Genomic DNA, 24,281 nt, shown 5'->3' with positions numbered 1-24,281 from the left:
ACACTGATTTGACTATATGCAAAAGATTAACTGCCACAAATACACTCTTATACATTGGATGTGGGCCACCACAGCACGAATCACGAGCAAAATGGCCAGTCGATGCTTCACCGGTAGCTACCTTAACCGGTAAAAAAGACTTTGCGATGATAACCACAAACAAGAAAATGTAAGATGGGCGATGGTTGGTAAACCTGAGTTGTACAAATGCAAGTTATTATTAATTCAAGATTACTGGCTGGATACATGATGATTACTTGATCAGATAAGTGCTAATTGCACGCAGAGAAGACCAGTACAGCACTCCACTCACTGTCTGCAAGCCTCGCCTGATCTCGGATAAGTGCTGAACATAATACTATCTTTCAGCAGACACGTACGGGCTGGAGCACAGCTTATAGTCTAACTACTGGAAGGAGGTGTTCTTGAGGTGCTCCGGCGCGTCCTCGTAGGAGTGCTTCCTGGCCATTGATACGATGGTCTTGTCGGCGACGATGAAGTAGGCCATCCCGGCGACGGTGGAGATGATGAGCGCCTGCCCGGTTGGGTTGAGGTGCGCCCTCGCCCACGGCAGCATCCTCACGCTCGCCAGCTGCAGAGAAAGGCACGGAGGAAGAAGACGGTGAGATGCATGATTGTTGGATCTTGGGGATGCTTGCAAGATAGCGGTGCCGGCTGAGAAACGTGTACTTACGGTGGGGACTGCGGTTGCAACGGTGGCGACGGCGGCGGCCTTGGCTCCCGCAATGGCTGCCTCTGCAGTTGCGAATCAACAATGGCGTGCATGTTACCGGCTAGCAAGTTTCAGCACAGACAGTACACAAAGCTGCAATGTGCCCTGAACCGTCCTGGAGGACCGGCGGGGCATGATATCGTTTGTTGGTTACCTCTGGAGCAGCGCTTGGCGGCGGCGAGCCTTTGGTCGAGGTGGGCTCGGGTTACGGTACACATCTTCGCAGGAGCAGAGCTTGGTGGCGCGAAGTGTCAGCAGCAGTGTGAGTTAGGTGAGATGGATAGGAAATGTGCTCTGTCCGGATTTTTATAGGTCGCAGGAAACCGGTGACCAGTCTGCGCGCAAGAAGACGATACAGTGGGAAGAGACCGTGGTTTTGCGTGGTTCAGGCGAGCTAGCGATACCGGCGGGCGGGCGTGGTGGGCGCTGCGGCAGAGCACAGGTGGCGCCGCCCTGCCTCGCTGGTCATATAAAAACCATCTCACGTGCACTGCACTCCACTGCAACTGGATAAGAGGAGGCAACTCTGCGTAGGATAACACTACACTAGCAGCATGTGCGCGAGTTGAGCGCAGTGTGCCCTCCGTTTTGGCGCTCCCGGTTTTCCGCCAACCCGGCCGCGTCGATCCGGCAAACTCCATGAGCGGTTCGGTACTTTCGCCGGCGTCGTTCCCTGCCGCGAAACTACTAGTGGCAGTGGTAGTACTATTATACCATTTCTAACCGATTCTTTATAACCGGTTAGAGAAATAAAAATGCGATGTTAGAGCATCTACAGTCAGATTTTACAAATCCTTCTCTCAAAACGCCTGGACGCGACCGGGGGCGTCTGCCGACAATAACTGGTCACGCCTCAAATTAGTCACTCTGTATCCTCTTTTATATTTCGACTCCTAGATCAATACAAAAGCCCTGTTTGGAATCACTTCACCCCGCTCCACTCCGCGGAGTTGTGGAGCTGGGCTTGAGCCACTCTGTGAAAATGAGCTACAGCATGCTCCACTCCGGGAGCGGAATCGAGGGAGTGAAGTGAAACCGAACAGGCACAAAGTATGCAAAAAAATCCTACGTACTATCCTAGCTAATCTTCGTCGTCGGAGATATCCACGACGACGGTGCCGGGCTCCGGCTCACCCTCCTTCTGCTCGACCTCATCTATGTAGGCGAGCATCTCCGCCTCCTCCACGGCCTCCATCTCCTGTCGTCGACGGCGTCTGGCCTCCGCAACAGACTCCAAGCGGAGGGAATCGAGGATGTCCCGTTGCTCCGCCTGCAGACCCACGTTGCCAGCGTCCCCCACATCCTCCTCCTCCTCCGGCTCATTCTCATCCTCATCAACCTCCTTCTCCTGAACCTCCTCCTCCTCCTCCTCCTCCGTCTCATTCTCATCCTCATCAACCTCCTTCTCCTGAACCTCCTCCTCCTCCTCCTCCTCCGTCTCATTCTCATCCTCATCAACCTCCTTCTCCTGAACCTCCTCCTCCTCCGGCTCATTCTCATCCTCATCAACCTCCTTCTCCTGAACCTCCTCCTCCTCCTCCTCCTCCGTCTCATTCTCATCCTCATCAACCTCCTTCTCCTGAACCTCCTCCTCCTCCGGCTCATTCTCATCCTCATCAACCTCCTTCTCCTGAACCTCCTCCTCCTCCTCCTCCTCCTCCGGGTCCAACTCCTCCTCCGGATCCACTGCATCTGGAGGTATCCAAGCGGCTATCCGGGCTTCGCGCCTTGCCCGGATCTGCTTAAGGATTTCGAGCCGGCGCTTCGACGTTAGAAATGGCTCGCTCCTCACCCGGCGGCGTGGGGGCATGGCTACTAGGCGGACGAGGGGAGTGGAAAGTGGCAGCGGCAGCGGACAGGCGGATGAAAATGTGGATGGTAGGGTTTGGGTGCCGCCAGTCGACTTAAATAGCCGGGCTAGGCACTACGCGGCCCGCCGGAGCAGCGCCACGCGGCGACATCGGTCCGATGGAGGAGACGAGCTTCGGACTGTCGGGTTTCCGGGCGTTTCCGCGTGGGACCCACCGTCAGTCCGACGTGGCGGGCGCGCCCGGGCGCCCCCGTATCCGCCCCATATTTTGGCTGGATATGAGGGGTGCCGGTCATCCCGGGTGTTTGAGGCCCGTTTAAGGAGCACGTCTTGTTCGAAAAATCGTGACCGAACAGTGACTGGGCGGCCCGCCCGGGCGTATGAGGCGCCCGGCTATAGATGCTCTTAGGTCATCTACAGTTTGCGTCTCAAACTATCTCTCATACACCCGCGGACGCGCCCGGTCAGTGACCGAATATAAGAGAGAAGGAAAAACGTGACCCCCTCATATCAATCCCTATACGTCCCGCCTGTCAGCGAACCGTCATATCCATCTCAAATGTAAGGAGGATATGAGGGCTCACGGACGCGTCCGGTCTCAGACCGCCATGTAGGACACGACCCCACCCTGTACCACCTTTTCTCTTTATTTATTCATTCTTTCGTTCTCTTTCTTCATATAGGAAGAAAATGAAAAGTGGGGTTGTACGGACGGACAAATAGGGGGCTCAAAACGGACACGCCTGGTCACTGACTGGGCGCATCCGCGGGCGTTTAAGGAGTCATATTTGCTATGTCCGACTGTAGATGCTCTTACTCCTCTAACCGGCATCTAACCGATCCCCAATCCGCAGTAAGGGAGTATAATTTTTACTCCATCCCTAAATTTCTCCCTGTATTTACTCCGTTTAGAGGCGGTCGAGTATAATTTTTCTTCACGCAAATGCCTCCTCGTGGCCGGCCAATGACTTACGTGAAGCTCCCACCACTACTAGAAAAAGGGCTATAGATGGGATTGACACTAATGGCGCACCAGACAAGCAGTGCGCCATTAGTATATACTAATGGCGCACCACCTTCTGATACGCCATTAGAGTTGAAACTACTAATGGCGCACCTGGCCCAGGGTGCGCCATTAGTATCAAATTTTTTTTTTAACTAGTGCGCCTGTTTTAAACATACTAATGGCGCACCTGGCCCAGGGTGCGCCATTAGTATCAATTTTTTTTAACTAGTGCGCCTGTCCAAACATACTAATGGCGTATCCAGACACAGTGCGCCATTACTAGTTGTAACTAGTAATGGCGCACCTGCCCACGGTGCGCCATTAGTAATTATGTTTCAAATTTTTTTCAAATTTTTTTTATTTTTATTTTTTAAACTACTAATGGCGCACCGTGGGATGGTGCGCCATTAGTATGCCAAAGCACCTGGGTATACATAGCCCCCTGGGAGGCATACTAATGGCGCACTGTTGTATATACTAATGGCGCATCTGGGGTGTGCCATTAGTATACCAGATACTAATGACGCACCAGTGGTGCGCCATTAGTAAAATATACTAATGGCGTGCTACTAATGGCGCACCACTAATGCGCCATTAATGGCCAAATTAGGTGCGCCATCAGTAGGCCTTTTCCTAGTAGTGCACGGCCTTGCCGGCGACCCCTGTACGTACTACTACTGGTACGACCACTAAATGTTGCTGCTGCTGCGCGTTGCTACTGCTCGCCCCTGCCGGTGTGTGCTGCTACTGCTCGCTGCTGCGTACTGCTGCTGCGCGTTGCTACCGCTCGCCCCTGCCGGTGTGTGCTGCTACTGCTCGCTGCTGCTGCTATTGCTCGCCCCTGCTCCGCCGCCAGTGCATGTTGCTACTGCTCCGCCGCCGCTCCGTGCTGCTACTGGTACTGCTGCTGCTCGTCGCTGCTCCGCCGCATGTGCATGCTCGCCACTTCTCCGCCGCCGGTGCATGCTACTACTGCTCCACCGCTGCTGTGTGCTGCTACTGCTACTGCTCCGCCGCCGATGCATGCTGCTGCTCACCGCTGCTCCGTCGCCGGTGCATGCTGGTACTGCTTCGCCGCCACTGCGTGCTGCTACTACTCGCTGCCACCGGGGCATGCGCTGCTGCTGCTCCTCCTCCCAGTTGCGTGCCTTTGCTGCTGCTGCTCGCCGCCGGCGTGGTCACCATGGTTGCCACTCGCCACGGAGGTGCATAGCAAGTGTTCGACAAAATGTATAAGCCACTAAGGTTTACTCCAAGATTTACTTCTCTATTTTTAAGGGATCGATTAGAAATGCCCTTAGGTTTGCTCCTTTCACTACAACACGGTTGAGAAACAAAGGCATTTTCTAGAAGGCATTAAAAAAGTGCCTTAGATTACCTTTCTTTAAAGGCGTTTTGACCTCGTTAGCAGGCATTCTGAAAAAATGCCTGAAAACATGCTTAATTAGTGGCATTTTGAAAAGTGTGGTAATATATAATAGTTTTTGGAGCGTTTTGCGAAATGCCACTACAGATTGAGAGGCGTTTTCCGAAAATGCCATAATAGATCAGAGTATAGGGGGCGTTTCGAAAATTGCTAGCACTCAGTTTTGAAGGCATTCTGGAGGAAAACGCCTCGAAAGCTCGGTCAGATTTTCAAATTAGCCCCTATTGTATCGAATATATATCTACCAAACTGACACACTATTACAAACTGAAGCTTGTTGTACAAAACAGGCAAGAAACGATTGGTTGGGTGGTTGTCGAGTTTCTCTTAGTGCGAGAGGTTGCTGGTTCGAGTCGTGAGATGTGCAGTATTTTTTTTCTATGTGAGCCATTCCTCGCATGCAGAGAGCGTTACAATTTATTTAGTCCCATACCGCCCCCCGAGCAGAAATTTAGCCGCTTTATAAGGGGAGCCGCATATATTGTCGTGAAGATTCTCTAACCTGGGAGGAATTGACATTGTGATGTGCGTGATTCAGTTTGGCATGCTACTGTTACGCGTGATGCTGACCTGCGCACCTTGTGATGCTGACACACTATTACGCGTGACTGGACGACGGGATGATTTATATGAGATTTGAGCGCGCAGTTCCTTTTGTCGGTGGAGTGTATTCCAAAACGCCATCCAAGGATATCAGAGGCATTCCTCTAAAACGCCGTCAATAGTCTGAGCATCGGAGGCATTCTCCCAAAGTGCCTCTAAAGGCCTTTCCCTTCAGGATCATCTCTAACGTTTTTTAGAAATGCCTTCTTTTTTGGGCTTTTAAAGACATTTTTCAGTGCCTCCTAATTGCTACCGTGCTCTAGTGTTTGGACATTTCGCCACCAGCCGATTAAGAAAAACAAGAGAGAAAAGCGGGGATAAAGCTTTTCATAAATGAATAATCTTTCGAAAACGAAAGGTCTTTTCTGGTGATGCAACTTTTCGAAAGCGAAACATGTTTCGTTCCAGCCCGTGACGTATGCATGCATTGGTACGTACTTTCGCGGAATAAACACAAGCACGCGTACGCGTCTATTTTCAAAAGCCCGACACATAATCTAAAGATCACAATGAAAATTTGTGTACAACGAGTTACCACATATCCTTAAATATGTGCTGAGAATCCCTCAAAAAAAAATATGTGCTGAGAAATACCGTATTGTGCTACTAAGAGATCATCTCGTAATTAAGAGAACGCACGCCTTTTTTACGCTATCTCTCTCCTCCACCTGGGCATTTTATCATGCTAATATAGGAACCATTCTGCATGCCCTAATTCTCGCACTAAAAAGATGGGCATCTGAACGGTCGATGTGCCTGAATGGATGGATGGCGTCTGTACATCCGTCGCCCACCTGTCTTCTTCTCTTGCGAGGAGTAAATTTCTACGCGGCAGTGCATCATCGTCGTTAGAGAGAGCTGATTTCTACAGCCTCTTCGCCCAGCCACACGTTGCATGCACCCGCTGATTAGTTAACGCGGCGCCTAATTTCCGTCTGAAAAATATGATGAGCAATGAGGCGCGCGATGTTTGGTCTGAGAGGCTGATAGACTGACTGATCTAGAGATCGGACAGACAGACAGACAGAGATCCAAGCAAGGCTAGAGACGACTTGCTTCAAGTAACAGCCACACACCTGCATTCTGATTAGTACTCCAGTTCACACCCATGGAAAAATATACATCGGAGGAGACTTGACTCTACGAGTTTATCTTTGCTGCTATGTGTATATATATGCTGGCTAATACGTACACAAATCCATCCCCAAGCTCATCGATCACACGCGCCGTCGCCTCCCATGGATCCACTGCATACAGGTACGGACTTCTTACCAGCACTCCTAGCTTACGAACACTTGCATAGTTTTTTGTAAGGCAATGCGTACGCATCCCTAGTATTTACTCTCACTTTCTAGCAGTTTTTCCATTATGTTAAACATGTAGAGTAAATTTGTTTTCCCAACTTTGATGTCATGAGTGAAAGGCTGCCATTGCCGTACATATGGAAGCTCTTTGAGCAGCTCATACCCATATTTTTGTAGTTTCAATGGAACATATATACATACTCAGTCCAATCGAAAGTTGCTACTCAGAACTCTTTCAGAATGCATACAGGTTTGGGGTAGAAGACGTCTCTTGCCTGGTGGTTCTGGTGTTGGTCCGGTGGGCAACTTCGAACCTAAGCATCAACATGGCCTTTTCGTTTTTGTTAGTTATAATCCTCGATTTGTTATATCCACAAGGGAAATAATCCTTTTGTTCTGGTTGCACACGCATCTTTATACTCAAAAGCCAATAATTAAATTCTTTTGTCCGCAATTTTTTTCTTTTGGTTACAAGTTTTAATAAAAGATCATGTTCTTTCTATGTATCGATTTTTCTTTCATACTAACATAAAGACTTGAGGCAAGCGAAAACGAATTTTGGAGGATCGGCTCTAGGGAGACTTTTATTTTCTTTTTATCAAATATACATTAATTTATATCCCGCAAAAAAGTACATTAGTTTATACCTTCAAAAACGTCTTATATTATGGGACGAAGGGAGTATGTGCTTACGATTTATTTTAATATATGTCTTAGTATGTAGTGTATACAAAAAATATTTGTTAATATATGTCTTCGTACCTAGCATATGCAAAAATGATTAATACGTAAATCAAAATGGACCTACTTTGTGCTGTTCCAATGAGCTCTTGAACATTTTACAAAAACGTCATCCTAGAGTCTAAAAATTACGCGCAGATACGATAGCTTCTTAGATGCCGTCGGATCTGCGATCCAACGGCTCCTGGATGCCCGTATCACAGTAGCACCTAAGAGCCAGTAGCACATGATTTTTTCCCAGCAGGCTTTTGTCTTGTCCTTGTGCAGACTACAAATCACTGCAGATGTAAGGGTTACCTATATGTTCCCACATAAAAAATGTTTTTCTTCTAAAAAATTACAAAAGAATGTTTTTTTAACTTGTAAATTTTTTCCATCAAAATACAGCGCTCATTGGAGAACGGGAGTTGAAACCTCACAACTCCTGAGAGCACACACAATAATGATATCTTTCCAAAGTCATGTATGATAATACTAGACTCACGGGCAACAAACGACGGACTTTAACAGACACGAGTGCGTTCCCGGCCCGACTACGGCCAAAATATTGTTGTCCGCCAGCCCGAGCCCGGCCCGATCTGCCCACCGGGCTCAATTTTCAGGCCCAAGCCCGGCCTGATGGCACGCTCAGGCTCAGCCTGGCCCGGGATTTTCGGGCCGGGGGCCCATAGGCAGGTATAACTCTAGCATTACTCGTTTCTCCAAAAAAAAAAAAACTATAGCATTACTCACCCGCACCCCGCACACCATCTCTCTCCCGCATTCCAATCCCCGACCTGCCTCCTGCCGGAGCAAATCCCCGCCTCCCGGCACGCCATGGCCGCCGAGATGCCTGATGCAGATGGAAATGCCCGTCCCCCGTTCCGCACCACCATCGGCGCGACACCTTTTGGTCCTCGTCCGCCGGCGGCGAGTTCTCGCGGTCGGCGGTCCTGGTTCCTCGAGCCGGCACCGCCGGCACGTGGGATTCGACTGCCCGGCACCCGCGCCCGCCGTCCTCCACCGCGGGCGTATTCGCCCCCCGCGCCGTGCTTTGCTCGGGGCTATCTGGCCCTATAAGGTATGGGGAACCCTAGCCGTACGACGTAACCTGTTGCCTGTCTCGTCTATGTGGTGCCGGCGAAGAAGACTTTCTGAACGGTATATCTCATTCTGTTCGAAATCTTCTGGTACTCTTTCCTGGAGCAGATGGCAAGGAAACAACAGTATAGATAAATACATTATGTGCATATACTGTATTGCTGGAACAAAATAAATAAATTGATTAAAAAGCAATCTGCAGCGTAGAGTTTGATGATTATTTGCGCACTTAATTGGTGGCAAGAACGATTTTTAGTTCACTACTTTACATGTGAAATCAGTGGCAAGAATGATTTTTTGCGCACTTAATTGTTGGGATGAAGATGCTGGCATGTATGGAATCAGTTTCACGAAGTAGTGGCATGGAAGTAATAAGGCCGCGTTCGGTGGCAATAGGGATTGGAGTGTTATTCAGTTATGCAGGAGGTTACTTTTTTACAAAATTCTCTACTTCAAGATGTAAGTAAAACGGAACAAAAGCATGAAAGGTGGTGCTCGGACAACAGAAAAAAATGCATCCAGTATAAATAAATCACTAAAAAACTGTGTGCCGTCGTCTGTGCTTGAGCTGCATAGAAGAACCCCAGAGGAGACAAGCTAGTAAATCTTGTTTTGGATTAGAGGTTATACTTTCCTAACTATCTCTTGGATGATAACATAAAGAATCATGGAGCCTGGAGTAAATACTGAATCGCGACTTCCTTTTGTTCTACCCCAACGTAGATGTATAATTTGACATGGTTTTGTTTCTTCATACCTAAATCAAATTTGATCTTCAATTCTTATATGGTGAAAAAAGACTTGAGAATAACTTAGAGAGACATTCAGAATCCATGTTTACTCTCAAAGACTGGAAATACATTTATTTCTTCATCCAGTTCTTAGATTGTTGGGTCGAAATGCTTTTAGGAGTTGGATCAAACTCTTAACTAACTACCGATTCATTCCACATGATTAAAGTTTTAAGGGATTTCCTCTAAACAGTGTTTGGATTGAAGGAATGGTGTTGACACATTTTGAAAGAAAGCAGTATTTGCTATCTACTAGTATACTGTATTAGGCATTTTTTATAGTGGGGGAATAAAGGACCCATATCAGTTACTATAACATGCATTCATTCAATATAGATAGATATGTACATGATACATGTCTTGGTTGTTGCCTACAGGTCAGAAGCTCTTATTACTTGTCGTGGCCACCCTTCTTGTCGTACAGCATAGTACTATTGCTTATGGGTCTGGGACCTCCGGGAGCATCAGCATGGCACTGCCTGGCTGCCAAGACAAGTGTGGCAACATGAGCATTCCGTACCCATTCGGCACTGGAAAAGGCTGCTTCCGAGAACCCTTTAACGTCACATGCAATGAAACTGGGGCATATCTGGCCTCAACCGAAGTTAGGTTACTGGAGATCAGTCTTACCCTTGGGGAAGTTCGTGTTCAGAACCCACACATAGATTGGCAATGCAACTACACGAACGGCAAAAATAGCAGCAGTGGTTTGAATCCCTTAACACTGGATTCTTTTCATAAGGTTTCTGACACCAAGAACAAGATGACATCAATTGGCTGTGCTACGCTTGCAATGGTTATGGGACGCACCAAGAGCAAGAAGCAGCTTGAGTACCCTACCGCCAACACATGTTTTTCATTCTGCATTGATGCAAGTAGTGTCGATGATGTCACAGAGTGCTCTGGCTTGGGTTGCTGCCAGGCCCCTGTTTCAGGAAACGTCAGCGCATTCATCACCGTATCCTTACCAGTACCTGATCTTTACAACACTACCATCCAGTCTTTCAGTCCCTGCAGCTACTCATTCGTTTCTGAGAAGGACTCGTTCAAGTTTGATCGTTCCTATGTTAACTCTACAAGTTTCGCAAGTACGCATACAGATGGGGTTCCTTTGGTACTTGATTGGGTTGTTGGTAATGGAAGCTGTTCAGAAGCCACCAAGATGGGATCACAGTATGCCTGTCAAGCCATGAATAGTGAATGTATTGATGTGTCCAATGGCCCTGGTTACCGCTGCAACTGCTCTCAAGGCTATGAGGGCAATCCCTACCTACAAGGAGGGTGCCAAGGTACGTATATATATGTCACAGAATCAACCTGTACTCTCCTTTATTTCAGCTTTATTGTTTATGGAATGCAATATTCTGTTGATTCATCACGACATTCTCCTCACTTCATTGAAATGACAGACATCAATGAGTGTGTACCTCCAAACCAGTCATTGTATCCTTGCAAAGGTAATTGCATGAACACCGAGGGGAGCTACAACTGTTTGTGCCCATCAGGATTCAGAAGTGATGATCCAAAGAGCATACCCTGTGTTCGAGCTGACCCAAACAAAACTCTGAAGATAATATTAGGTAAAGGATTATTAGCAATCAAATTATTTTGCACACTAGTTGCGCACGTTCTACTTCAATGTAAACAGAAAGCATTTTTGCACTTTTTACACGGTCATACAAGTCCAATACAATCTGTATGCATGCCATCTAGCGAAGCAAATGGGGTGTATGGGACAACATGTTGCAATTGTTTTACCCAATTGTGGGCAATTCCACTAGTTGAACTAATGGTAATTATCCATCATTATTTTCAGGCATATCTGCTAGCATCATCTTCCTCATGGTTTGTATCTTCGCTCTACGGGCCGAGTATCAGAAAAAGAAGCTGGCAAAAGAGAAGGAAAGATTCTTCCATCAGAATGGTGGTCAGATATTGTACCATCAAATTATGTCAAAACAAGTCGATACGTTGAAGATATTCACGCAGGAGGATCTCAAGAAGGCTACAAATGATTTTGACGAGAGCAGAGAAGTGGGCAAGGGGGGGTCATGGCACTGTCTACAAGGGCATTCTTAAGGATAACAGGGAAGTAGCCGTGAAACGCTCAAAGATCATGAACATGGCCGAAACTGACGAATTTGTGCAGGAGATTATTATACTTTCACAGACCAACCACCGGAATGTGGTCAGGCTTCTAGGGTGCTGCTTAGAGGTGGAAGTCCCCATACTGGTCTATGAATTCATCCCGAAAGGCACTCTCTTTCAGTTCATCCATCAGAACTATGGGAGTCCACCTCCCTCTCTGGACACCCGTCTCAGGGTCGCTCAAGAATCCGCTGAAGCACTATCATATCTGCATCTGTCCATGAACCGCCCCATAGTACACGGAGATGTCAAGTCGATGAACATTCTCCTGGATGACAACTACATGGCGAAAGTGACCGACTTTGGGGCGTCAAGGATGCTCCCCAAGGATGAGGTCCAGTTCATGACATTGGTGCAGGGCACCATGGGTTACCTGGACCCTGAGTACCTGCAGGAGAGGCAACTCACGGAGAAGAGCGATGTTTACAGCTTTGGCGTTGTTCTGCTGGAGCTGATCACGGGCAAGAAGGCGATCTACCACGATGGCCCCAAGGAAGGCAAGAGCCTTGCATCGTCCTTCCTGCTCGCAATGAAGGATGGTAGCCTTGAAGGCATCCTGGATGTGAGCATAGTTGGTGTCGGGATGGAGATGCTGCTGGGAGAAATCGCCGAGCTGGCGAGGATGTGCTTGAGCACCAGGGGGGAAGAGAGACCTTCCATGACCCAGGTGGCTGACAAGCTAAAGGCTCTGCGAAGCGCCTGGAGGGAGAAACTGGTGCTTGACCATGGCAAAGCAGAGTGTCTGGTCAAGTGCTCCTCACCTGCAGCTTCGGTGCTTCTTGATCCTCCATCATCGAGCACGTTCTCAACAGGGCCCCACATGTCTGGAATAGGTATAGAGACACCCAGGTGATAGTTTCAGTTATTATTTATTACACTACGCGAGTAGTATTGCAAAGAAGAGTGTGTGTGTGTGTGTACGTGTTAGAGGCCTGGAGCTTCCAGTGTACTACCAGTATTTGTCATGTATTTGCGGTACCAAATATTAAGTAGAAGAAGTTGGAATTGGTTATTAGAACATTTATGTCCTAGTTTTGGTTATTTTGGTTACGTAATATTTGACCTTCATCATTTTTTGTGTTGCTTGCTGCTTTTTATTCATGCCTTTTGGCAGTTGCATTGTAATGATTTGTAATAATTTTGAGAGTAAAATGTATCTGCAGTCATCAGATTAGTTTACGGAGCAGTATCCGATCACTTACAGTTAATGCTTCAGTGAACCTGCTGTCTGTTCTGTTGTTTCTGTGAACTCTTATCTCTGTTAGATTATTGAAAGTAGGTCCTGCTGTGCTCATATTCTTTACTAAGATATTTGCCTCTCAAGTCAGGCGAACAATAAATAACTTTACTCTAACTCCGACAGGTAATAAGGTGATTTGTGCTGCCACCACAGTTTGAAATTAAAATTTCACAGTTTGTTACAAGGATCAATCTCAGGTGACATTGCTCCACTTCCTCCTGCTTACAGTTTCTGTTCATTACTATCATATAGAATTTCATACTGAATTCGATTGATGGAGTTCAGTAAATTTTGATTCATCTGATGTCATGTTCTGTACTGTTGCGCATATCTATATAGAACCGCCACTTATTAGCAATTAACTATTCCAGTCTATATATAGTTATCCCATCACAGTTCATGAAAAGAAATAAGTAGAACTATTCCAGCAGTGAAGTGCCGGCCTGCTACTAGAATCAAGTGTTTATTGATTGCTAATCTGTTACACAAGTCTTCGGTCATAGCCTCGTAGGGCCTTCATTCAGCACAGTTTAGCTGCAAATCAACACAAGTAACCTGTGGGTTGTTGCCGTCATGACTTCAGACAGCGACACATTTTTCTCTATCTGATAGGTGCCTTCTTTGACTTGTTTGTCAGCTTGCGCCCAATTCTCTTCTGATAACAGATTATATCAGGGCGAGAGCTTTATATTGTTATACAGTACTCCCTCCGTCCGCAAATACTTGTCCTCGAAATGGTTGTATCTAGACTTATTTTAGTTATAGATACATCCATTGTATCCATTTCTAGGACAAGTATTTCCGGACGAAGGGAGTACCAAAGTTGACTTGGTAAAACAAAAATAATGCCGAGTTATCGGAAAGTAGTACTCCCTCCGTTCAAATTTTGACCAAGTTTCTGTTCAGACTTTGCCAACTTTGACCAAGTTTATAGAGAGAACTCTTTCTATCTACAATACCAAATATATAAAATATGAAACTATGTCTTATGATGAATCTAGTGATATATGTTTGTCACTCTAGATGTAAATGTTTTTCTCCACAAACTTGATCGAAATTAAGGTTTGACTTTTCAAAAATTCTATATTCACTATATGATGGAACGGAGGGAGTATAACTTTATAGAATTGTCACTTATTAGCATTTAGCTATTCCAGCAGAGAAGTGCTGGCCTGTTACTAGAATCAAGTGTTTTTTTATTGGTAATCTGTCGCACTAGTCTTCGGTCGTTGCCTCGTGGAGCCTTCATTCAACACAGTCTAGCTGCAAGTCAACACAAGCAACCTGTTTGCTGTTGCCATCGTTACAGTGGCACGTTTTTCTCTCTGATAGGTGCCTTCTTTGACTCCTTTGTCAGCTTGCGGCCAATTTTCTTCTGATAACAGACTAACTATATCAGGGCCAGAGCTTCATATTGCCATACGTCCTCAGAGCACCAAAGTTGGCTTAGTAGTAAAACAAAAATAATGGCGAGTTTCGCAGCTCCGGTATCCTCCATGGATGCAGCTGCAGCCCTTTGCCTTGTGCTCATTCTAGCCACCACGACTACCTCTCCTGTCTATGGGCAACAAACCAACAACGGCGGGTGCATCACAAAGGAGAGGGACGCACTGCTGTCTTTCAGAGCTGGCATCAGAAGCGATCCACAGAACCTCTTTTCCTCTTGGAATGGCCGAGATTGCTGCCAGTGGAGCGGTGTCAGGTGCAGCAACAGGACAGGCCATGTCGTCAAGCTCGACGTCCGCAACGGTCTCTTCTTGGACGATATCTATCGTAGCTGGTACAGTGAAAATCCTCATGGAATGCGTGGGAACATAAGTTCTTCCTTAGTTGCTTTGCATCATTTGGAGTATCTAGATCTGAGTGGGAACTATCTCAGTGGAGTGGATGTGCCCATACCCGGATTCTTGGGCTCCCTCCAAAGCTTGAGATATCTCAACCTCTCTTCCATGGATTTTCATGGTAAAGTGCCTCCTCAACTTGGTAACTTGTCCAGACTGCTATATCTTGACCTCAACAACAACTGGAATCATAATTCTTATGGCATGATGTTGCACATCGAGGATATCTCATGGTTGCTGCGTCTCGCTTTGCTAAGGTTTCTCGACTTGACTAGTGTGAATCTTAGTGCCATTGGCAATTGGGTTCAAGTGGTTAACACGCTATACAATCTAAGAGTCCTTCGTCTCCGTCGTTGTGGACTTGTTTTTCCACAGACACCTACTGTGCATTCTAACCTCACATCACTTCAGATTCCTGATCTAAGTGATACTGGGTTTCATACCATCAATCCAACCTACTGGTTCTGGGATGTTGGCACCATCATGCATCTTGACCTTACGAATAATGAAATCGCTGAAGCATTTCCAGATGCCATGGGAAATATGACTTCGCTTGAGGTACTTCATCTTGGAGGCAATCATCTCACTAGTATAAAGCCGGAAGTACTGGGAAACCTGTGCTATTTGAGAGTGCTAACACTCTGGTCAAATCTGATCAATCAAGACATTTCACAATTTTTACAGGGGTTGCCTCACTGTGCATGGAGTAAGATGGAGTTATTAGACATGTCTTGCACAAATGTCACCGGGGAAATTCCAAGGTGGATAAATCAGTGGACTGATTTGAGCACTCTTCAACTCTCCTCCAATAGGCTTGAAGGATCAGTGCCTTCAGAAATTGGTATGCTTGGCAAACTCAAACAGTTGTATCTAGACGGCAACTATTTTAATGGTTCTATATCAGAGGAACATCTTGACACTTTAGTCAACTTGGAGGAATTGGACTTGTCTTACAACTCCCTACACCTGATGATCAGCTCAAATTGGATCCCCCCCTTTAAATTGCGCCGGGCATATTTCCCACGCTGCAAAATGGGACCTCATTTTCCTCTCTGGCTAAATTGGCAGAAGGGTGTTGTTTATCTTGACATTTCTGATGCAGGCATAGTTGATAACCTCCCGGATTGGTTTTGGAGTGTGGTTTCAAATGTTCAATACTTGAACATCTCTTTTAACCAAATCAGTGGCAGGTTGCCAAGGACTCTTGAGTTTATGTCTTCAGCAGTGATATTTGATCTGAACTCCAACAACCTCACTGGTACTCTGCCGCTGTTGCCAAGGCAATTGGCAGAACTGGACATTTCCAGAAACTCTTTATCAGGGCCACTGCCACGAAACTTTGGAGCTCCGTTTATTGAAGAGTTGTTGCTTTCTGAGAATAGTATCAATGGCTCGATTCCAACATATATTTGTCAGCTGCAGTCACTATTGGTACTGGATTTAGCAAAGAACCTCCTAGCAGGACACCTCCCCGTCTGTTCAGAAGAAACTAAAAAACTGAATAGATCCATTAGAGCTCTAGTCCTGTATGAAAACAACTTGTCTGGTGAATTCCCTTCATTTTTGAAGAGCTGCTCAGAGTTGGTTCTGCTTGATCTTGCGCACAACAACTTTGTCGGAGAGTTGCCGGCATGGTTAGCAAACAAATTGCCAAATTTGTCCTACCTCCGGTTGCGGCATAATAAATTCTCTGGCTCTATTCCAGGTCAGCTCACCCAGCTTGAACACCTACAGTATGTGGACCTTGCAGATAACCGAATATCAGGATCTATACCTCATTCGTTGGCCAACTTAAAAGCAATGATACAGGAGGACCAAACAATTTGGAACCCCTTAGTGTGGAGTTATGAAAGGCCAGCAAACCCTGACACGAATGATTCACCAAAATATGATGACAGCTTAGCAGTGGTAATTAAAGGCCAAGACCTTGATTACACCAGCACTATTATTTATATAGTTGGCCTCGACTTGTCCTGCAACAGTTTGGTCGGAGAGATTCCAGATGAATTGACTTCCCTGGTTAGAATGAATAACCTGAACATCTCCCATAATCAGTTGTCCGGCAGGATCCCGGAGAAGGTCGGTTCGCTACGGTCATTGGAGTCTCTCGACCTGTCCTTCAATGAACTCTCTGGCGACATCCCTTCCGGTCTCTCGGACATCATGATGTTAAGCAAGCTGAACTTGTCATACAATAACCTTTCAGGAAGAATACCCTCAGGGAACCAGCTGCAGTCACTCATCGACCCAGCATCGTCGTATATCGGCAACAACTATCTCTGTGGGACTCCTCTTTCGAGGAACTGCTGGGAGCCTGATGTAACTAGAGGTGATATTGAGGAGCATCAAGACGAGGCGAAGTATTTCTATCTTGGGCTGGCTGCAGGATTTGTCTTTGGTCTCTGGCTGGTGTTCATTATCTTCTTGTTTCGTTCATGTGGTGGGTTCGCAATGTGCGGAGCAATGCCATCATGCTGGGCACGACTGCCTGAAGCTCAAGGATTGGCATTGCAGCTTCGTCGTGGGTGAAACCAAGACCGGTGATGAGCTGAACTTAGCATTGCTGTTGTTGGAACTAGCGTTGATGCAGTGTGCGTGATGGTGTGATGCGGAGCCATGCCATTGCGCTCAACACGGTTGCCTGAAGGATTGGTGCTGCAGCTTCGTCGTGGGTGAAACCAAGACCGGTGAAGATCATGCAGCTGAACTTAGCATTGCTGGTGGTGGAACTAGTCTTGGTACTGTACTAATATTACTGCATGATGTTGTGATTTGGACAGTTTAAAATATAAGGGCAATTAAAATGATTGTAAGCCACACCTTTTCGAAGATGTGGATTGTACTGTTTGTATTGATTATTTCAAAGTTGTCTAGATTGTTTTAGATGGTGGTGGTGTCTAAATTGTTTTATTCTTGATACTATACTACCACATGATGTTGTTTAAACTGTTTTAGACGGTGTTGTTGTCTAAATAGTTTCACTATAAGTTTTTGAAATTGTTTAGTGTTGAGTAGCGCTTTTATTGATTATTTTCAAGTTGCCTATGTTATAGATGGTGTTGTCAAGTACTCCCTCCGTTCGGAATTAGTTGTCGCAAAAATGGATAAAGTTGGATGTATCTAGAATTAAAATACATCTAGATACATTAATTCCTTCGACAAGTAATTTAGAACGGAGGGAGTACGAAGAAACCAGTTTTTTTTCCCTTTTGCTATTTCGGATCTCTATGTGTTACATTGAACAAATACCTTCATTTTTGGAACATGTATGTATCCTAGATGCTGGATCCGTCTAAATAATTTGGGAAACAAAGGCGCCATTTTCTAGTTTTTGTCCTAGTTGTGTCATGAAGAAACTCAGCACTTGTCCTAGCTAGCCACATGGTGAAGACACCTGGTACTTGTTCTAGCTTCATCCAGCGAGGTTGAACCAATCCATAATCTATATATGTTTGATGCATATGTTCCATTCCGAGATGAGCAACGACTTTGAATTAGTGCATTGATGGTGCTGAACTATATATACTTTGACTCCGGTGCAGTTTTCATATGAACATACGTGTCCGGGGAATAGCTCGCGGTCTTTGTTCTGGGAAGGAGATAAACTAAACTAGACGTTTGAGAATTGAGATTGGAGATCAGATGGAGATCGAACAACAGTTGACTGCTTGCTTGCTGCCACCTCCTCCCGCTCTCCAAATTAAACAACAAGCCACGCAACTTCAGTTTGATTAGTACTCCATTTCACACCCCAATGATCCAGGAGACTTGAGTGCAAGTTTATCTTTCCTTGTGTGTATATGTAGCTCATATGTGATTACGCGCACAAATAACCCTCGGAACAACTAGACAGTCGCATAATACACGGTTGTGAAACAAACCCGGGCGCTACACCCTACATACACACACACACACACACACACATACATGGGTTGGTCACTGCCTGCAGGTAAGAATTTCCTTCTGGCCTAGCTAGCCACCTTGTTCATGTTCAACAGTTCTTTTTGTAAAGAACACACTCCATGACTCCAACCGCTTCTTTCTGTAGATAGTTGCCCCCTTGCAGTTGGATGTAATTTTTTCGCTTTTTGGTTGCTCTTTTATAAGTAAACCTACCATGAGTTTATTTTGCGGAGTAGCAGTTTCCGTTTAGTATATGGTTTTAGAACATGTAAAATATTCTTCGCGTGTTGATGTTATTTATGGGAAGCTGTTGCTGCATGGTGAAAGGTTGTTATTGCCATATGAAGGCGCTTTAAGCAACCAAGAATTCAGGATGCACAAAATTTTCAAGTTTACATGAAACTTTCACCTATTTCGCCACACTATCATACGATAAAGCTTGATGGTAGCTTGTCGGAAAACCCCACGTACCTGCCCTCACGCGGAGTAGCAATGTTCACTTTTTTTTACATATCCTTGAGGGCACGACTTCATCCCCGAAAACAAACACGTGTATAGACTCTTTTATAATCACACAACACATCGGGCTTGGTCAAGATCAATGCATTTCCTCAAAGTCGATAGAAGACGGCTACTGGTGGCTTTCCTCTTGATCGCAGTTGGCAACTTCGAGCTTCGGCATCAATACGAGCTCTCCATCGTTGTATGTCTCATAGGATTGCTAGTATTGTAAAAACATTCTCCATCTTGTATACGCAAATAACATGCCAGGGGTTGAATTTCTATTGGTGGTGTCATTTTGACCCGATGACAAGTTTTAAATTTTAATACCACGTGGTGTACATACGTGGTGAGCAATCCTAATCCCGATAAATTTTAGTAATAATTTGCTTCCATCATCGCAAATATTCTATCCATGCCACGGTTTTTGACTTCAGACTAAGAAATTCTAAAATGGCTTTCATATCATACATGTCAGCTTTCCTGAAATGACCAATATACCCCGCAGACAAGTCTCCCCTCCATCTCTCTCCCGCGTTTCCCATTCCCCTGGCCTGAACCCTCGCCCCGCCGCCCAGCACGGCCGTGGCCAGCGAGATGTCTGACGCCGGTGGACCTCCTCCACATGGCGCACCACCGCCAGTGCGGCACCTCTGGGTGCTCCTCCGCTTCTGTCCAGTCCCCACGGCCGGCGGTCTGGTACCTCCAGTTGCCGCCGTCGCCGCCACGTGGCGTCCGAGTATTCGGCACTATCCGCCTACTCTGGCTTCGTCTCCGCGGCCATATTCCGCCGCCTCGCCGTTCTGCGCTCAGGGCTACAAGCCCCCGTAAGGTACGGGGAACCTGGTCTGGTGAATTTGTCTTGTCTCTGATGTGTTGCAAACGCCAGGCCATTGGAGATATTAGGAGTGGGAGAAGTAGAAATCATCGCAGCTTAAGAGTGATTTTTTTTTTACTTTACTACCTTACATTAGTTCGTGCGAAGCAGGGGAATTTTTTTTATGCACTTATAATGGTTGGGCTGAGATGGAGGTTCCAGAGTAATGTCATGTGAGGAATCAATCACGACGCAGCGGCATGTAGAAATATGCTGTTTTTGGTGACAAGTAGGGATTAATCAGAGTAGTGTTATTCAGTTATACAGAAGGTTATTTCTCAAAATTGAAAATTCTTTGCTTGAAGATATAAAACAGAACGAAAACATGAAAAGTGTTGCTCGGACAACAGGATAGAAGAACGCCCAAGATCAGTAAGAATGATATGTCAGTCGTAGTGGGCAAGAATGTTTGCCATTTTACATGCCTAACTTGCCATTTTAGCTTTACATACAGAGCAACAAAGGATGTTGCTAATGTTTTTGTTTTCAAAATATATCTTTTCCTTACTGATTGTGTACTTGAGTTTTAAACATCACCGCCAATAAGCAACCAATAGAGATATTTCATCGGAAACTGAATATAAAAACCCGAAATGACAAATAGTATATGCAAACTGAAACACGCTGCTTAATGTTATTCTGGATTGGAGGTAGTGTGTTTTCCTACAATTTATAGAATGAGAACAGAAAGAAACATGGGGTCTGGAATGTACACTTAGTAGTGACTATTTTTTGGTATACTCCGCAACATGGATGCATAATTTATAAAAAAAATTCTTCTTTTTATCTAAATCAGATTTGAACCTAAATTCTTGTCTGATGGCAAAAGACTTGAAATCCAAGAATAACTAAGCGACACATACAGAATTTATGTTCTATTTTATAAGACGAGTATTAATCTCTGTTTCATCTGATTCGGATATTGTTGGATCAAAATGTTTGTGGTAGCGGGATCAAACTCTTAACTAAATACCGATATATTCCCTATGTGATGGTAGTTTTAGGGGATTTTTCCTAAATGTGTTTGCATTGGTTTGTCATCTACTAATATCTCGTATTTGGCATTTTCTATTTTGTGGTGACAAAATGACCGATATCAATGATAGATTGGTATGTACATGATACATGTCTCCATCGTTTCCTAATATAAAACTTTTTGCTAAAACAAAGAACTAGTGTAACATGCATATGGCCTAGATAGATTGGTATGTACATGATACATGTTTCCGTCTTTTCCTCCAGGTCAGAAGCTCTTACTACTTGTTGCTGTCACGCTAATCCTGCAGCATAGTACCACTGTTTATGGGTCTGGGTCTTCTGAGAGCATCAACATGGCACGGCCTGGCTGCCCAGACAAGTGTGGTAACGTCAGCATCCCGTACCCGTTCGGCACTGGAAAGGGCTGCTTCCAAGAACCCTTTAATGTTACATGCCATGAGAGCAGGGCATATCTGGCCTCAACCGGAGTTAGGGTACTAGACATCAATCTTACCTTTGGTGAGGTTCGTGTTCAGAACCCAAATATAGCATCGCAATGCAACTACACCAACGGCACCAATAGCACCAGTATGGTTGGCTTAAGTCTTGATCCTTTTCATAAGGTTTCCAACACCAAGAACAAGTTGATATCAATCGGGTGTAGTATGCTTGGAATGATTGTAGGACTGACCAAGGGCAAGAACCAGCTTGAATTACCCATTGTCAACTCATGCTTTTCATTTTGTACCGATGCAAGTAGCGTGGATGATACCACAGAGTGCGCTGGCATGGGTTGCTGCCAGTCCCCCTTTCCAGGAAACATCAGCTCCTTCAACACCACATCTACACCAATACCACCTATATATAACGCTACCATCCAGTCTTTTAGCCCATGCAGCTACTCATTCATCGCTGAGGTGGACTCGTTCAAGTTTGATCGTTCATATGTCAGCTCTACAAATTTCAGAAGCAAATATACTGAGGGGTTTCCTTTGGTACTTGATTGGGTTGTTGGTAATGCAAGTTGTTCTGAAGCCACCAAGATGGGGTCACAGTATGCCTGTCAAGCCATGAACAGCCAATGTATTAATGTGTCCAATGGCCCTGGGTACCGCTGCAACTGCTCTCAAGGTTATGTGGGCAATCCTTACCTACAAGGAGGGTGCCGAGGTATGCACATGCATCTCGCAAAATCAACCTATAATTTCTTCTTTATGTCCATTCTTTATGCGGGGAATTTCTCCTCTATATCAACTCTATTGCTCTTGGAATGTGATATGCATGTTGACTTTCTCCTCACTTCCTTGAAATGACAGACATCAATGAGTGCGAACCTCCAAACCAGTCCTTGTATCCTTGCAAAGGTAATTGTAGAAATACCGCTGGGAGCTACACCTGTTCATGCCCATCAGGATTCAGGAGTGATGATCCAAAGAGCATACCCTGCGTTCGAGCTGACCCAAACAAAGCTCTGAAGGTGGCCTTAGGTATGGGTTAGAAGCAATCAAAATATTTTGCACACCAATTGTTCACAGAAAACAGAAAGCTTTTTTGTACTTCTTTATGCCAATCATATAAGTCCGAGTAGAGTACAGTTTGTATAGATGTCATGTAGTAAAGCAATGGTGAGATGACACAATACGTGGAACTATTTTTTAGCCAAATGTGGGCAATGTCTCTAGTTGAACTGATGTAGCCGTCATGATTTCAGGCACATCCGCCGGTGTCGTCTTCCTCATGGTTTGCATGTTTGCTCTACGGGCTGAATATCAGAAAAGGAAGCTGGCAAAAGAGAAGGAAAGATTCTTCGATCAGAATGGTGGTCAGATACTGTACCATCAGATTATGTCAAAACAAGTCGATACATTGAAGATATTCACGCAGGAAGATCTGAAGAAGGCTACAAACGATTTTGACAAGAGCAGAGAAGTGGGCAAGGGGGGTCACGGCACTGTCTACAAGGGAATTCTTAAGGATAACAAGGAAGTAGCCGTGAAACGCTCAAAGATCATGAATGTGGCCGAAACTGACGAGTTTGTGCAGGAGATTATTATACTTTCACAAACCAACCACCGTAATGTGGTCAGGCTTTTAGGGTGCTGCTTAGAGGTGGAAGTTCCGATGCTGGTCTATGAATTCATCCCGAATGGCACTCTCTTTCATTTTATCCATCGTAACTACGGAAGTCCACCTCCCTCGCTGGACACCCGTATCAGGGTCGCTCAAGAATCTGCTGAAGCACTGGCGTATCTGCATCTGTCCATGAACCGCCCTATAGTACACGGAGATGTTAAGTCTATGAACATTCTCTTGGACGAGAACTACATGGCGAAAGTGACCGACTTTGGGGCGTCAAGGATGCTCCCCAAGGATGAGGTTCAGTTCATGACATTGGTGCAGGGCACCATGGGTTACCTGGACCCTGAGTACCTGCAGGAGCGGAAGCTAACAGAGAAGAGCGACGTTTACAGCTTTGGCGTTGTGCTGCTGGAACTGATCACGGGGAAAACAGCCATCTACCACGACGGCCCCATGGAAGCCAAGAACCTCGCGTCGTCCTTCCTGCTCGCGATGAAGGATGGGAGCCTTGATGCTGGCATCCTGGATGCTAGCATAGTAAGCGCCTGGACGGAGACACTGCTGGGAGAAGTTACCGAGCTGGCGAGTATGTGCTTGAGCACCAGGGGGAAAGAGAGACCTTCCATGACCCAGGTGGCTGACAAGCTGAAGGCTCTGCGAAGCACCTGGAGGGAGAAACTGGTGCTCGAGCATGGCCAATCAGAGAGTCTGGTCATTGGCTCCTCGCCTGCAGCTTTAATGCTTCGCGTTCCTCCGCCGCTGAGCATGTTCTCGACTGGGGCCCAGATATCTGAAGTAGGTATAGAGACACCCAGATGATAGTTTCAATTGATTATTACACCATGCGAGTAGTATTGCGAAGAGTGTTTGAGGCCTGGCGCTTCGAGTATACTATATGTTTATCTATTTTTTAGAAGTATACTATCTGTATTTGTGACGTTCATGTAGAAGTTGGAATTGGTTGTCACAACATTTATAGAACGGTTTTGGTTATGTGGGATATTTGGCCTTGTTCGTTTATTATTGTGTTGCTTGCTGCCTTTCATTCTCCCCTTTTGGCAGTTGCTCTGTACTGATTATTTTGTATAAATTTTGAGAGTAAGATGGATACACCGTCACTGAATTTATTTTGTTTGATCTTAATTCAATTAGACCATTTGTACTCTGGAAACATGTCAGATTCTTTCAAGTTGGCCAGCCTATATATGTAGTCCTCTGTT

The 24,281-nt window shown here is 45.7% G+C and overlaps 3 protein-coding genes and 1 pseudogene across 5 annotated transcripts in view; 3 read left to right on the top strand and 1 right to left on the bottom strand.

Annotated features, from left to right (window-relative positions):
- The window catches only part of LOC109732925 (early nodulin-93), a 29,774-nt gene extending 28,749 nt beyond the window's left edge, over positions 1-1,025 (bottom strand). The window contains exons 1-3 of one of the 3 annotated variants that reach the window (XM_020292136.4): positions 888-1,021; positions 695-756; positions 200-592 (exon numbers count right to left, since the gene is read on the bottom strand). In XM_020292136.4, coding sequence (XP_020147725.1) covers positions 407-592; positions 695-756; positions 888-951 — 312 coding nt within the window. In that variant the 5' untranslated portion in view covers positions 952-1,021 and the 3' untranslated portion in view covers positions 200-406. Of the gene's footprint in view, positions 1-199; positions 593-694; positions 757-887 lie in introns of those variants that run through there. The other 2 variants (XM_040396457.3, XM_040396456.3) reach the window with 2 other exon arrangements.
- A 5,750-nt stretch (positions 1,026-6,775) lies between these two features.
- On the top strand, positions 6,776-13,144 carry LOC109732934 (wall-associated receptor kinase 2-like; annotated as a pseudogene).
- Positions 13,145-14,348: 1,204 nt separating this feature from the next.
- Positions 14,349-17,720, top strand: LOC109732933 (receptor-like protein EIX2). Its single transcript, XM_045231878.2, has one exon. It carries the CDS (start codon positions 14,349-14,351, stop codon positions 17,250-17,252), a length of 2,904 nt encoding a protein of 967 aa, XP_045087813.1. The 3' UTR covers positions 17,253-17,720.
- Positions 17,721-18,022: 302 nt separating this feature from the next.
- Positions 18,023-24,063, top strand: LOC109732926 (wall-associated receptor kinase 2-like). Its single transcript, XM_045231879.2, has 4 exons — positions 18,023-18,672; positions 21,247-22,152; positions 22,299-22,469; positions 22,694-24,063. The coding sequence occupies exons 1-4, from the start codon at positions 18,651-18,653 to the stop codon at positions 23,878-23,880; spliced, it is 2,286 nt and encodes a 761-aa protein (XP_045087814.1). The 5' UTR covers positions 18,023-18,650; the 3' UTR covers positions 23,881-24,063.
- Positions 24,064-24,281: the final 218 nt, after the last annotated feature.

Source organism: Aegilops tauschii, chromosome 7 (assembly GCF_002575655.3).
Source record: "Aegilops tauschii subsp. strangulata cultivar AL8/78 chromosome 7, Aet v6.0, whole genome shotgun sequence".
In the NCBI taxonomy this organism is placed as follows: domain Eukaryota; kingdom Viridiplantae; phylum Streptophyta; class Magnoliopsida; order Poales; family Poaceae; genus Aegilops; species Aegilops tauschii.
The sequence above is the reverse complement of the archived record's forward strand: the minus strand, read 5'-3'. Positions and strand labels throughout refer to the sequence as shown.

What these genes read in the sequence shown, in the direction of transcription:
- LOC109732933 (XM_045231878.2), top strand. Translation starts at nt 14,349, where the DNA reads ATGGCGAGTTTCGCAGCTCCGGTATCCTCCATGGATGCAGCTGCAGCC.
- LOC109732926 (XM_045231879.2), top strand. Translation starts at nt 18,651, where the DNA reads ATGGGTTGGTCACTGCCTGCAG. An exon ending in CCTACAAGGAGGGTGCCGAG is followed by an intron (nt 22,153 to 22,298) that starts GTATGCACATGC and finishes TTGAAATGACAG; the next exon opens with ACATCAATGAGTGCGAACCT. An exon ending in AGCTCTGAAGGTGGCCTTAG is followed by an intron (nt 22,470 to 22,693) that starts GTATGGGTTAGA and finishes TCATGATTTCAG; the next exon opens with GCACATCCGCCGGTGTCGTC.